Source organism: Pavona decussata, unplaced genomic scaffold, assembly GCF_977016875.1.
Source record: "Pavona decussata unplaced genomic scaffold, jaPavDecu1.1 SCAFFOLD_45, whole genome shotgun sequence".
Classification (NCBI taxonomy): Eukaryota; Metazoa; Cnidaria; class Anthozoa; order Scleractinia; family Agariciidae; genus Pavona; species Pavona decussata.
In genome coordinates this window covers 2,276,165-2,291,373 of record NW_028145467.1, presented here as the reverse complement: position 1 = coordinate 2,291,373, position 15,209 = coordinate 2,276,165, and the positions used below count along the sequence as shown (strand labels likewise).

General features: G+C 39.8%; 1 protein-coding gene across 3 annotated transcripts; it reads left to right on the top strand.

Annotated features, from left to right (window-relative positions):
* The first annotated feature begins 673 nt into the window (after positions 1 to 673).
* Positions 674 to 10,839, top strand: LOC146482662 (protein FAM124A-like). 3 transcript variants are annotated; one of them, XM_085106920.1, is made up of 2 exons: positions 674 to 1,053; positions 9,314 to 10,839. In XM_085106920.1, exon 2 carries the CDS (start codon positions 9,353 to 9,355, stop codon positions 10,331 to 10,333), a length of 981 nt encoding a protein of 326 aa, XP_084963046.1. In that variant the 5' UTR covers positions 674 to 1,053; positions 9,314 to 9,352; the 3' UTR covers positions 10,334 to 10,839. The 3 variants fall into 3 exon arrangements, with proteins under 3 accessions (XP_084963046.1, XP_084963047.1, XP_084963045.1); XM_085106921.1 differs by lacking the exon at positions 674 to 1,053 and adding an exon at positions 4,999 to 5,129; XM_085106919.1 differs by lacking the exon at positions 674 to 1,053 and adding an exon at positions 6,208 to 6,318.
* Positions 10,840 to 15,209: the final 4,370 nt, after the last annotated feature.

The following is a 15,209-nucleotide window of genomic DNA, read 5'->3' as shown; positions in this document are numbered from 1 at the left end:
TTCAGTGAAATAAATGTTAGATATCAAAATTTTAATGATCTAGACAATAATTCAAAAATTTTGTTTCTTTTTAACAACGTTGATCCTTTTGTCTGTAGGACAATCGCGGCTTATATTTATGACTCAATGTTAGTACGACAATCAATGTTAATTTAATTATTCAAATACAAACTATAATTTTATATTATATAGCTCTATTAAGTCGGTAATGCCATGTATACATATGGAAATACTGAATAAACTGTTGTTGTTGTTGTTGTTGTTGTTGTATCAGTTTGTAGCGGGATAACCTGTTGAGTCGAGAAGATTGACCTGGTCTAAAATAGGGCAATGGCTCGCCACACTCGCAAGCCACACTCATCCCCCGGGACTCATCCGGGCCAGTTTTTGCGGAAGTTCTCTCCCCCCCCCCCCCCCCCTTCTCCCTTCCCCTCCACCCACAGGTACGATCATGGCCTCCCGGTACGATTAAGTCTGAGGAGCTCCTCATGTAAGCTTGATATCCCCCACTTTTTGATTACCTTTTGCCGGGCTTTTGGAGGCAAAACATCTTTCAAGCGACATATCCTGAAGTCGGAAAAAAATTATTTCTGGCCAGGAGAGTTTTATTTGATATTTAACCAAAGAGCATAGAGGTCATAGAGGTCATGGAGTCTCGATGGACAAAGTACAGAAATACGTGATGTCTGTTTTGTGTCTTTTTAGACTAAATTTACGTGGTTTATAAATGGCACTGATTCCTTTAACACAAGAAACAGAATTTACCCGCTCTGTGGAGAAGTACATGGAAATTCCATCCAGGCAGGCTACAAGGATCTACACGGTTTCGGGCACGGCACACGAATAGCTGAGAATTTGATGCGTGATAACGGCGGAAACAGAGGTCAAAAGTTCTCAGCATGACCACGTGCTCGAACTCAAGTTGTTTGATATCCCTTTGTTCTTTGGAATACAAAAACAGCAGCTCCTCATTGCGTGTTGCTCCTTGCTCCTTGCTCCTGGTCAACTCGCTTTCAGTCATATCTTGGAACCACATACAATTTAGTGTAGAAGGTAAGTCTATTTCCCTTTATCACATTATTCCAACATTTGCTGGTTTGTTAGTGGTTATCGACGGAGATGATTTGGTTCCTCAAGTGTCCGTGAACGATACATGCACAATCTTAAATTTCATTCAGCTTTATTTACCACTTCACGAAGTTGATTGTAGCTACTGAAACCCTGTTTTTGTTAATTCTATTCATTTTAGCTCCAAACTCGCTCGGCGCCACTTTGACCTTCATTGTTTCTACTATTCCCCGGAATATAAGATGATAAATCACCCAGGTGTAAACATCAGTGCAGATTGAGTGCCGCCTCGCAGCGTTCTTAAGTTCTTTGCCTGGTATTACAGCCTTCTATAACAGTCGTATAAGATTTGCAGTTCTAAATCATCCCCGTCAATCCATCACTTCTCTTAGTCGCAGAAACAAACTTCTTTTTTGGCGTCCGAACCATATCCTTTGTCTTCCAGTGCAGCCTCTTGGTGTTTCGTTGCGAGTTCCGGTTCCAGTGTCATCAATTGTTTATACTATACCAATCGTTGAGGTCTCGTAGAATTCCATAGACTTTCAAGCAGAAACACAAATGCGTTTACTTCTCGAAACACCTCGTCGCATCTAAACACAGCTTACGGAAGGCTGTAAAGAGGAATTTTTGTCGTGCAACGTCAATGAATAGAAGGCGCCTGATAGAAGAGTGACACGACCTTGCACCAGCGTGACATTTGTATCTTGTACTTCGCAAAACGAGTTTCGCGGCAAAGAAAATCCGCGAAGAGAAAATCCTAGCTCACCAAGATCAGATGCCCTGACGTAAAGAGTGGCATGACAGTTTGCGGTGAGAGGTATTTCTATAACGATTGGGTGCTTGTTTTTGGAGAGAGAAGTAGGGAGGATTGGTTGAGGGGGGAGCCTCCAACGCAGTCGTTTTTAGGGGACTCGTATTACCTAAAAACAAGTGCGTGGGAGGCTAGGGCTGGGGGGAGGGGGATTAAGAGTGAGTCAGTGGAGGGAGATTCCTGCTTATAGGGTCCGCCAGTTGTCCATTCTCACTTCTCCCCAATCAGGTGTCTTTGAAGTTCTCACCCACTTGCATTACCAATTTTTTTGAAAATTTGCCAAACACCAGTCTCATTTAGAACAGTTTTATCTTATCATAAACACAAAATTTCCCTACGACAACCCCGCCTTTTTCCCCTTTCCACGTGATTGAGATGATAGAGAATTCTTATGGGTTGTGAAAATACAATTTTTCTTCAACCGCATTCCCAGGACCTTCTCGAAATTCGAAATAGTGACGCAGAGAAGACACTTGTAAATAGCAGATCACGTGATTTTTAATCTTTCGATGGCGACAGTTGTTTGAGACTAGTACCATTTAGACTTAGCTGATATCTCAAAAATACGCTTGGGCGTAAATAAATAAATGTGGTAACCTCAATGGGCCTTTTGCACTAACTGGTCACATGCATGGTAAAAATCCGCCATACTGGATGTGAAAAAAGGGTGGCATCCTCCACTAGGACATCAAGAAGTTAGAACAAAGGAAAGTCAAGCTTGACGGGTTGGAATTCCTTTGTGCTCGAATCTACTACATTCTTTTGCCATCCAGTGTGGCGAAAGGCCCATACCCCTGTCGAACCAACATAAACCAGTAAACAGTTCTCCACCAGGGTCCCAAGACCTGGAATTCCTTACCTTATGACCTGATCAGTTCGCCTAATATTGCCACATTGAAGCGATAACTCAAACAATGCTCATTATTTAACGAGCTGAATATTAAACGTGCCCACTAAATCCATCAGCTTCAACTTGAAAACTATACTGAATGATGAGGAAGCCTACATTGCTAAGCTTCTGTTGTTTCTTTAGGCTCCCTAGCCAACTTAAATTTGATTTATGTAGAGAAAGAGGCTGTTGTTGTTCATCGTGGTAGATACAAAAACAATAAGTGTATTATCGTTTGCCTCATGTAGTCACTTTGAGATGTAAATCGCGACGTTTCGACTGCTTACTGCTAGTCTTCAACAGGCGATGAGGTCGACTGATTACGCGGCACCATTTATATATATCACGACAGGGATATACGACTCGACTCGCCCGCACCCAGACCTCCGCCGCGTAACCAGTTGACCTCATCGCCTGATGAAGACAAGCAGTGAGAAGTAAAAACGTCGGGATTTACATCTTAAAGTGACTACATCGTGAGACAAACGATAATACACTTACTTAACTCAGTGGTTGAGCATCCGAACTAGTAATCAGAAGTCTTAGGTTCGACTCCTATGTGAATGTGAATGTGAACTCCTGATGGGAGCACTCGGATTTTTATTTTCCGAGAATGCCTGTGTCACTTACTGAATAATACATCATTCTCATTTATTCACAAGGCTTAAAATATTCCATTACATTTATTCCATTGCACATATGCCACACATTGACATTCCAATCCTAGCAGTATGCAGGATGTTTTTTCCGATGAACCTAGTTTAATAGCCTTAGCTCCCACGAGTCTCCTGTAGCTCAGTGGTAGAGCATCCGAACTAGTAATCGGAAGGTCTTAGGTTCGACCCCAAATAGGAGTGTTCGGACTTTTTTCCGAGTATGCCTGCGCCACCTACTGAATAATACAGCATTCTCAATATACTTATTGTTGTTAAGGTCTATACAGTTCTTCTGTATTATTCCTCATTGCAAATTGTCCTTTCCAATGAAATAAATAAATAAATAAATAAATAAATAAATAAATAATGATCATCATCTTCTTTTCCTGTACAATATCACTATTTATCAAATAAGAATGAAAGAAGTGACCATCAAAAACATGTCTTGATATTAAAACAAATTCTCCCATCTTTTATCATAAGAAATGCGCGGAAAATAGTGGGAGAATCTGCATTTTGATACAAGAGTAAATCACCGGGAATGAAGGGATTTCGCTGTCTCTGAGGCAATGAAGTTTATCGAACAAGCTGTTTATTGATTGTCGAAGTTTATCGAACAAGCTGTTTATTGATTGTCGAAGTTTATTGAAAGCAAGGGTTTCATTAAGGGCAAGCCACCGGGCAAATTGATCGTCTGTAAACACAACTTTGCCCAGCTGCTTTTAACATCTCAACGAATGTTTTCATTAAAAGAACATATCCAAGTTAACTGTGCTGCCCAGGTGCAATAACCTCTTGACCAGCAGTTCAAAATCTTAATGAAACCTCTGCGAAAGGATAGCAAACGGTACACAGTGCGATAGTGCCTGAGCCAAATTATGCGTGAACATGTCTGACGGAAACCTAATGCTAGTTTTCACTGGTGAGAAGCAACTTTAAGTACAGTGCGCAGACTCAGTGATATGTTATTCAACAGACGCTCTTATTTATAGAACAACGCACTACTTTAACAAAATTTGTGTATGTTGCTTGCGCGTACATCATTGTTTCCTTGTTTCAAAACCTAGCCAAGAACTAAAATATTTTCATAAAGCTTACTTCGCCAGCAGTTGTCAGTGTTTTGGATTTTGGGCAAGTAATTCATGGTGAGGTACCATATAGTCACCCACATAACCTTAACCCTCCATATAGTCACCCTTACCTTTCCATGAAGCATATGCCGGATTTTGTGTTACCTTCATTTATATGATTTTTGCGACGGAAATTAAGGAACTCGTCAGTATGATATGGCTTCATGACACGATAGACTTAGTCGCAGCTTTTGATCTAAAGAGAGTTGTTATGAAGTGGAAAGTACTTCAACCTTGGGTTGGTCAAGTGCTTAATGCGTTGTTTCACGATAATGTAATTACGTTGTTTTGACAGGGGTTATTTGGCATGCCATGAATCATGGCGGATTCACGAGTGGCATGGAAATGACTTGTTCTTTTAGTGTTGGTTCGCTTTCATATAAAAGCAAACTGTCGCTTTTTCCTTGATTTGAAATCAAATCGCACTGGGCGAATTATCTGTGCCCGCCGCTGTTTGCAAGAAACAAATATTCTGTTAAAGTGCACCTTGAAGCAGGTGGTTCAATATATTTTGTCGCTGACGCAATCAAGCGGATTGGCGTGGGTACGAATACCTGAGCATAATAATATTGCGGGTATGAAACGCCACTTCTTGTGCTGGTTTCCCAAAAATATTTTTGGTGAATGCGAAAGAATACGTCATAAAGAACCACTAACAGCTTGAATTTGTTGATCACGGATTGAATGATGTGGTAGGTGTTGTTTAAACATGACTGGTAAACACCGAAAAAATACACGAAGTGGAAAACTAAAAACGATACAGCAAATGTTTGAGCTAGGCGTCGACTAGACTTACAACAAATTTCAGTCTATATTAAACGAATGCGTCTGAGATGCAAATTCCTCAAATTTAAGCTTTGTGTAGTAGTTTTCAAAGTCAGCCTGAATGAGTTTGTGTAAAATCGTTGAACTGAAAAGAATAAATAAGGAAGTTAAGAACGCGGCTCCGCTATATACCTTACAAGTCATCTAAACTTGTGTAAAAATCATCTCACAACTCGATTAATTATTCAGTTTGTTATTGACGAAATTGTTTTATGAGATAGTTTAAGTATATTGGTCGACGAATTTTCCATTCTTGGCGTATAATTTGTGTCATTCACTCATACAATGAAGTTCCGCTTTGAGTTAATTCTAAATTACGAACTTTATAGAATTAAAGTGCAGCAACCAAAACGTCTTTATTAACGGTAGTTTTAAAACTAATGCGATAAAGTTATTGTACGCGTGATGGCGCTCGATTCATAAACGCCCAAAGAGAATTTTCGAGTTACAGGAAGCGTTGATAATTTCCGATGGTAACAACACGAAGACTTGAGAGCTGTGACGTCTTGGAAAAAGCACTCTTGAAACGTATGCGAATATTGCGAACGGATTATCTGACCTATTTCGGTTTCAATATTGTACGTTTATTCCCATGTGCGATCACGAGTCGCTCTGTGTACGACTTACAAATGATATTGTTTGAAATTCTTTTATGTAAGGGCCTGATGAAAACGCGTCCCTGCAATTTCATTGGTCACTTCTCGAAAGAAAGCGGGCCTTATTTAGAGGGTATTGTTGTTTGTGAAAAGGTTATATAATAGTCCCTCTAATGCTCTCATCTGCTATTTATGGATTCTGCGTTCTTTTGATTTTAATTAATGCAAAAAGAGAACATTTTGTTTCGCAACTCGCGAGGAAAGTCAAGTTAGAGTGGAAACTCATGCAGAGTGAAATTGCAGCCGGACAGAACGTGGACGCTGTTTGAGGCATTGCTAACGGGTAGGTTTGTGCTTTCAATTTTAAAATTGCTATGGGAAAGACGTTGAAATCGAGGGAAATAGCCTTAGGTTTAAAGCAAAAGTGTTTGCGGTAAAACTCGATCTCGCCTGACAATAAAAACCAGGTACGGAAATAGTAAGAATTCAAAAAGTTTTGACCAGCCTTGCATCAACTGGCCAATTTTAATGCCAGTAGGATTTGAATAAGTTTGAAAATACATCGTTACAACAATTATAGAATTGCCTTCTCAAGAAAACTCATCTTACAAAGATTGAGATCAATTTTGGGGTATAAAGACGGTGTGGAAATCGAATACACGAGGAGTTCACTATTTCTATTTCGCATGCGAAAGTAAATACAACTATGAATTATAGTATATGATGGTGAATTTTTCCACCATAAACGTGAATAGCATTCGAGATCCATTTGTGAAGGACATCTATCTGTTTATTTTTCGATGTTTTTCAAGTCGAGCTAAAAGGAATAATTCCCTTTGATCGTAATCAGAATTTCAGATTCACTCATGCTGTGCATCTTACAGCTGTTTTCGGTTTCAAAACGACTTCCGGCGAACGCGATCGCGATATTTGTCAACTTCTCCGTGGTGAATAGTGAAACAAACTGTACGTGTGAAATCAAGTGTACACAAACATCGTTTTTCGCCGGGGTTGTACCTGCACGCTACTTAGGCCCATTTGTGAGTATTTTGGGATTAGCGAAGATAGCGAACGCGTTTCTCGCTTATATACAACAGTTCGTATATGCGCCTCGCTAGGTAGCTCCATGCATGCGCCGTCTTATTTTGAATAAGTGAATCTGCGGGGAGTGTATTCTAAATATGCTCGCTGGCTTTGAACACCTAACCTTTAGACACGCGCCATTTCCAACGTCTCTTAACTTGATAGACTCGGTGGAGTAAATTCTACTCAGACTAAGAATTTTGATATACGATAGTTTTTTTTTCTTTAATTTGTCGTTCTTTTTTGTAAGTAAAACGCAGCTCAATTTTCTCAGCAGAGAAGTATGGCTAGTCGAGTCCATTGTGAACATTGTCTGACTGTTTTCACTGATTAGTTTTCTAATGACTGAAAAAGTCGGGGATTTTTATGGACCACACAAAGATCGACGAATTTTTCTCCGCTTCATGCTCTGTTAGTAGGTGTAGCTGTCGTTTTTCTGCTAAATACAGTCATGTTCAAATTTTTAAGAGTGACTAGGGATTTAACAGCACCGAGTCAAAAGCTACGTATCCAAGACTTTATAATACCAACAATTATCTTAAAAGGAAAAATGCTTTCTCAGTTACCGCTAAAAATTCGGGGGAAGACAAATAACGTTCCCAGTTACGCTAATGGCGTAGAATGTGAACGGGTACAAAGTTCTCTTTTGAAGCTGCAAGAGTATTGGCATTCCAAATCTACATTTACCACCAATCGGCTAAAAATGTCAAGGTTTCGTGAGGTAATACATGGATGGCGCGTCACTTCACTTAGCGCATCACTTTGGTTCCATCAGATTTCGAAAATAGAGTTTGTATATTCATATAAATGGCAGCTCTTTCTGAAAGATCGGTGGAGAGTTAAATTCGTAGCCAAACTTCAATAAAATGAGTCATCAAGGAAATATGGCGTATGTATTTTTTGGAAACAAAAGAATGTTATGTCCATAGTATTCGACGCGTTGCCTGACAAATAATCCACTAATTGTACGTTTGCATTAAGAGAAATATAATTAGAATTTCCTGTTTATTCTTTGGTAACCAATCGAAGTTATTATCTACAATGAACCTCAACATTACTGCGAAAAACTTGACGGGTTTTTAACAAAACTGCAAAGAGCGTTTGCTTAAAAGCGTTTATCTTACTAGTCTTGTACTCTCTTGAAATGCAATTTGTTTGTTATTGAATTTCTGCTTTGTCTATAGCCAACAATGCGCTACAGTAATCAGTATAAGGCACGTCACTACACGAATCTCTTAATTGAGCGCGTTGAACGCGATGAGAAAGTTTCGGACATGTATCGCATGAATTTTCTTTTGTAGCAGTGTTGATTATTGTTTGATGAAATTACTTGAATGGTGTGATTTTTTTATCAAGTTTCTTCCCTTAGTTCAGTTGGCATGCCTCCGTTGATCAAGACCACTCCAACACAGCCTTTGATTTCGCTTGTTTTCCCCTCATAAGTGGTCTCACCGAACCACTTACAAGTCCACTTTGTAACAACGGTATTCGAGGTGTCACAAAACCTCACAGAACTCTACGACAAGATTTTCCCTCACCGAAATTCAGGCTACCTAGTCACCTTTAAACTAATGTAGTTTACAAGTCAGATCTTTGTAAAGACTGCTATTGGAGTTACATCGGAGAAACTGGTAGATGCCTTCAAACACGAAAAAAAAAAAAAAGAACATATTAGAAATGTTAAGAACTGCCACAAAGGATCCAACATTTCTTAATCATGCGTGGACTAACAACCACTCAATTGACTTTGAAAACCCAAGTGTGATTGATAAAAGTGACCACAGAGTGCGAAAAACTCATAAGTCATGGCACACTGCCATGACTAATGAAGCAGATAATATTTCCATGCCGTTACCTAGACAATGAGTTTATTATTCCGCTATTTTTTCTAACTTACCTGTGCTAATATATTCATGAATTCGCGCGCTTTTTATCATTCGTCAAAAGCTGAAATCTGGTAGCCGAAAGCTTACTTCTTAAAAAAAAAATAAAAAATAAAAAAAAATCAGCTAACGTTTGTATAATCCTCGTTACTCATCTATTTGAACTTAAATTATTTAATATAAAATTTTCTCTACACTATCTTTTTTTATAAGAACGTTGAAACTTCAATTGACCTAGATTTTAAGAACATACTAAGAACCTACCCGTACCCATACCCTGTATTTTTGTATTTTTGTTATTCACTGTTGAAGACCAGACATATGCTGAATCTTTGTTCTAATGTGAAAACTGTTAATTTGATTACATTACAGATCATATGCGAGTACGAAGAGGAAACAAACCAATTAATAATGGAAGACTGTGTTTTCAACGACGAAGGATTTGACGAGAGCATCGACGACTTCAATTTTCCCGTGGCACCCGACCCGTACGACTGTACTTTGCAAATAAACGTTCGCTCGGGGGAGGCGAGCTACCTTAAAAAACTCTACTCGCCTATGCTGGAGGGAATGGATCCTACTTTTCAATTCATCTCTATCAACGAAAGCGATGATGTCGATTCTTCTTTTCATTCTTGGACAGACAGTGGATATGTGGAGGAAGATTCATCCTTTCTTCATTGCCAAGCTATTAGCGTTGTTCTCTTCCTATACGAAGCGTTTGGCCGATTATCAGCTACGGACGTTCAAAAGAACTTTAATTTTTCTCCGTGGAAATTTCATCACCGTGTTGAACTCCCCGAGGATGTTAAGCCCCGGGTAACGGCTCGGCAGGATTTCTACCAGACATTGCCCGAGCTCCCCCTGTGGTCCATTTGCCCGGTTCACTACGGCAACGAACATTTACGTTTCCATATTTTTGTGAAGAACTTCACCGAGATGAGATCATTCTATGAGGTTTTAACTGGGAAAAAAGCAACTAGCGGATCTCCAGGATTCTGCTTCTTTACTTTATATAGTCAGAGTGGCTTTGATGTTCAACTTTCTCTTAAACATTTGCCGCGAATTTTACCTGAACCTTCGAACTCTGTGCGCTTGAAGTTGAAAATCAAGGATATAAGTGCAATAATGCATCTTTTGAGTGAACCGCCTGTTAAAAAAGAACACGCGTTGTGGATTGCAAGGGATCCGGACGGAAACGAGCTTGTTCTTGAGGAGACCGAGCCTAACTCTCACGGAAGGAAGAAAGGACGTCTTCCCTCCAATGCGAGCCTGGATACGTCAGATTACGAAACCGCGTCCATCGAGACAGACAGTTTGGCGGGAAGTATGAACCAATCACCGCAAGGCACTCTTAACTCGCGTTACTCGGAGAGATTTACTTTAATATGAGACAAATCTTAATATAATGACCATAAAATCTATTTTGATACAATACTAATATTAATTTTATTTTAGTTATTGGCAGTTCAAAGGCCAAGCGAAGCGTTTTATACAATATGAAACAATGTTGACTTGTCGGCATTCAAATGTACGTTCATGTTAAATTTCTCATCGACTCCGAAGACATTGTAAACATACTCGGTATTACATTGGCGTGTTTGTTTTCCTTGATTTAAGTCTTTCATGGGGGGAATTCAAAGATAGTAAATTAGTAACGTTAACGTTGATCGCCCAGCGTTTAACTTGTAATTCGTATTTTGAAAGTTGTGACGAGTGCTTGACATTAACGTGCATTTTATAATGGCAAAAAAGATAACTTGACGAACGGCTGTGCTTGGGCTGCCGCCGGAGTGAAAATAAAGGCTAATTGTTATTATTTTGTGTTAAAAATCAGCGAAGAACAGAGTAAATGAATGTAATTTATTATTAAAGGAAATAAAACACGACGATCTCAATGGGAAAATAGTATGAATAATCAATTTTACTCCCTGGCTCTGCCAAAATTGTATTGTTCTCGATATACCAAAGCATTCATCTGCTACCAAGGCGCTCGATCAGCTAGGCTGGGATAACTTGACGAAAAGAAGATTTCATAGATTGATACTGTTGCCGACGCCGAGAATAGGGCGAGCGAAAAAGTAAACCTTCTTGCAACTCATTGGTTTTCAAATTCGAGGGTGTTGTCTCAAACGCAGCATTCTGATTGGGTAACATTCTGAGTGAAAGAATCCTGATTTCTGTGACAAGAGTTTCGAAAGCCTTGGGTCAGTTGCGACTCATCAAGACGGCTGATTTAATACAAGAACAGGACAAATTAATAAATTGTTTGTTTCAAGGGTGGTATGTTTTGGTTGTCATTCCCGGCACTGGTTATGGAAGCTTTGTAATCTTTAAAAGCTGTTCTTGCTGGCTCTCAAATCGTTCCATCGTTAATGAAATTTTCTCTTTCTATGTAATTCACATTTCAATATCGCAGATTCCGAAACTGGTGTAAGCTTTTAATATTTGTAACACTAGAAAGTTTTGTGTTGGCCTAAGCAAAGAATTAGGACTTAGCGGGAGAAAGTAGTTGGTACAAGCCTTCAAGAGCTCCATTTCAAAACAAATGCAAGTCAGGGGGTGGTCAGTTTTGAAATTAACCTTTCAGGGCAAACTCTTTTCGCTTAACAAACACACCATCATATTTCTAGTTACTCTAGGGTGTTGCAATGTGATGAGAAGGTTTGTCACGTGACTTGTCGACGCCCAAACCCCGACTCTAACCCAAAACTAACCCTAACTCCAAGAACCGACCCAAAGGCCAAAGCAAGGGCACTAATTCTGCAATCCCAAAAGTAAGCCTGGGTTGGAGTCAAGGTTAGCAATTGCTGTTTCTTGAAGGTGTCAAATGTCCAGGTCGCGTGACTTGAATTATTCTCATAAGACACTCCACGAGAAGACTTGACCCTGGGCCGGTTCCTGGAAGGAGGAATAAATTATATTAGGTATAACAGTTATTCCAGGGATAAATCTGCTATTCTAGGAATAACTACACCAGGAATAAAAATGGGTTCCCGAAAGCACTATTTATTCCTGGAATAGCTATTCCAGGGATAAGTTTGCTATTCTAGGAATAAATCTTTTAGCAAAGGGGATTCCTACATGACAAACAAGTTTGGCGGGAAATTGAGTGCAACGCGCGCGGGTTGCCTGTGGATAAAGCACTGTGAAGGGAGTGAAGGACGGAATTTTTCTGTATCTGTGTAAACATGCATATGAATCCGGAAGTGGATATCGGAAACAGTGCTGAAAAAAGAAAAAGGAAACCAAATTTTACTACCAGAGAGTTGACAATAATTACAAAAAACAGGGAGGCAAATAAAGGCATCTTGTAAAGCAAGTTTACTAACAATGTTACTAATAAGACCAAAACTGAAACATGGAAAGCCATTACAGAGAAGGTTAATGCCGTTGGTGTAGCCAACAGAACCATCTACGAAGTAAGACAGAAATGGAAAGACCTCTTTAGCACGGCCAAGAAGGAGTTTAGGCAACAAAGAGAGGCGCAAAGGAAGACGGGCGGTGGACCGGCTCCGGGCGAGCCCTTCGAAACAAGTAAAATGATCGTCGAAGTTTATCATGACACGCCCGGTTTTTCGGGAATAACAGGTTTTTTTCAATTGAGTTCAATAACCACACAAACAGTTCAAAAACCACACATCAGTTCGGTGACAAAAAACCTCGATTGTAAGAATAACAAGTATAGGTGAGGTGTTTTTTATTTCATTTGGACATGTAGGAAGAGGGTAGGGTTAGGGGGGGGGGGGGGGGAAGCTTTCGGGGTCAATGAAAAATCAAAAGTTCAATAGCCACACCATCAGTTCAATAAACAGACACCAGTTCAGTGACAGCAGACCTCAGTTGTAAAAACAACTATAGAAGAAGTGGTTTTTTTTATTTATTAGGACAAGTAGGAGGACAGGGGAGAGGGTTTTACGGGGTGAGGTCCATATTTAGGGCAGGCAGAAAGTACGAATAAACGAAATTGTATCTATATATTCTCAAATAATAATAACAGGCTTCCGAGGACGCATTTAAAAATCCATTGTCCATTTATCCATTGCTTGTCATTTTAATCATGTTTAGCATCAGCTGTTTAATAATGTAGCTTTTTCTTGTACCTAGCTGCTCTTCCTGCTTTTTTGTCTTGCTTGTGCGTCAGACCAATAGAGGAACACCTGAACAAACCCGAAGCGCAAACGAACGAAAAAGCGGAAACCCGAGCGAACGAACATCCGAGCGAGTGAACGGATAGGCGAATGACCAAGTGAACGATCAAACGGGCCACCGAGCGCTCGCCGGCGAAAACGAGCGAACGAGAAACCGAGTGGACGAACCTGCGAAAGTAGATGAGCAGCTGAACGACCGAGTGGACAGCTCTTTTGTTTGCAGGATTTTTGATTTTCTAAAGACCCGTTTACACAAGCGATTTTTGATGCAATTTTTGTCGCGATTTCCACTGCGATTTTTGTCGCCGCCAAGTTGCAACTTCAAATCGCGCGTGTAAACCGGCTGCGATTTCAATGCGATTCCAGTGCGATTTATCGCGCTTTGTCGCCGCGAGTTTCGAACATGCTCGAAACTTGATGCAATTTGGCGGCGATTTTTCAGCCAAATGCGTCAAAAATGACGTATTAGCTGGGGTCCCCACAGGTTTCTTGGTACCTGTTTCGCGCCATTTTGTTCCAGCAAACATGGCCATGCATAGTGCAACCTCGGAAGAAAACAAAAGGTTCAAACCACCTAAAAAAAAAGAACCATCAGTGGCATTTTTCGCAAAAGTTAAAGAAAGGAAAAGCAAAAGCAAAAGTAAAAACTATACCATCGTTTAGGGAAAAATTTGTAACATCACGGAAAGACGACAACACGCCATCTTTGTTTACAAGACGAATGCGCATGCTCCAACGCAAAACCGCCGCTCAAAATTACCATGTTTCATAGAAATTGCAGCAATGTCGCGCTGAAATCGCAGTTGGTTTACACGTGCGATTTGAAGTTGCAACTTGGCGGCCACAAAAATCGCAGTGGAAATCGCGACAAAAATTGCATCAAAAATTGCATGTGTAAACGGGCCTTAAGGTGGGGGTTCACCTGAAAGCCGTTCTCACGCCGCTTAAAATCGGTCAAATGGAAATATCTTGTTTTCATTTCAAGCAATACAAAAACTCTCCATTCATAACACAAATCAATGATTTGGGGTGTTTTATGAATTTTGGGGTGATTTTTAGCTATAATGGAAGGAAATAATTTTTCTTGAAGGATTGGTAAAATTAAAAGAAATAAGGAATGTTAAAGATTTAGTGAATTTTTAAAATTAGAATTTGTAGTTAATAATTAATAGACGGATACCAAGTTAGTCCACTAGCAACCTGGGGTGCTCTTGCGTGGTTATCGACTGTCTGTTAGTGTTTCAAAAATCATTTTCTTTCTTCTACCCATTCTTAAAACCTCTTCAAATTTCACTCAAATTCAGGTAGAGCCCCACCTTAATGCAAACTTAAAAGCGCTTAACTTTTCGGAACTAGTGAGAAGCGATGTAGCTTAAGCTCTAATTACTTTAATGATAAGTAAATATTGAAAATCTCACGCACGTATTTTAGTGAGCTTACCAAAAAGAGAATTAAGAAACAGCATAAATTGACAAAAGCAAAACAAAGCTCCGTCTGCTCAGAAGGTTTGTCATTCTCGTCAGGGGCACAGTGAACAGACCCGGTAGAGAGTTCAAGAAACGCCAAACAACGAAAAACACAAAGGAAATATGTAAGCGTTACGGCGAGGGAGAAAATTTTGAAAAAATCTGGGTGAATCTCATCTACCATCGTGAGACCGTGGATTTTGGTAGCTCGAATGTATCGCCGATTACCTCTAGGAAACTTCCAGATGCGAAGAAACGTAAGGCTACAGGAACTTGAACAAGTGGCGAAAGTGCGTGATTACGAGCGGTGTTTCTCGCTAGATCATCGGACAACAAATCGGCAAGGTAATTTATGGAGTTATTTAAGTATTCATTCAAATGTGCATTAAAAAGCCTAAAACACTGCGGTCTGGCTCGTCTTGCATCAGCAAGACGACCGAACAACAACATGTCGGTCATCTTGTTTTTGCAGATTTCTTCCTGAAATAGCGATTTATTACCACCTCGTGAGATGTAATAAATTTATCCCAGATTTATTCCCTGAATATTGCTATTCCTTCTTTATTCCTTCTTTATTATTACTTCTTTATTCTTTTTCCGTGGATAAGTCTATTCCTGGAATAAGGCACACTTTTCCCTGGAAAAGAGTCA

Coding starts and splice junctions, on each gene's coding strand:
- LOC146482662 (XM_085106920.1), top strand. CDS start 9,353: ATGGAAGACTGTGTTTTCAACGACGAAGGATTTGACGAGAGCATCGAC.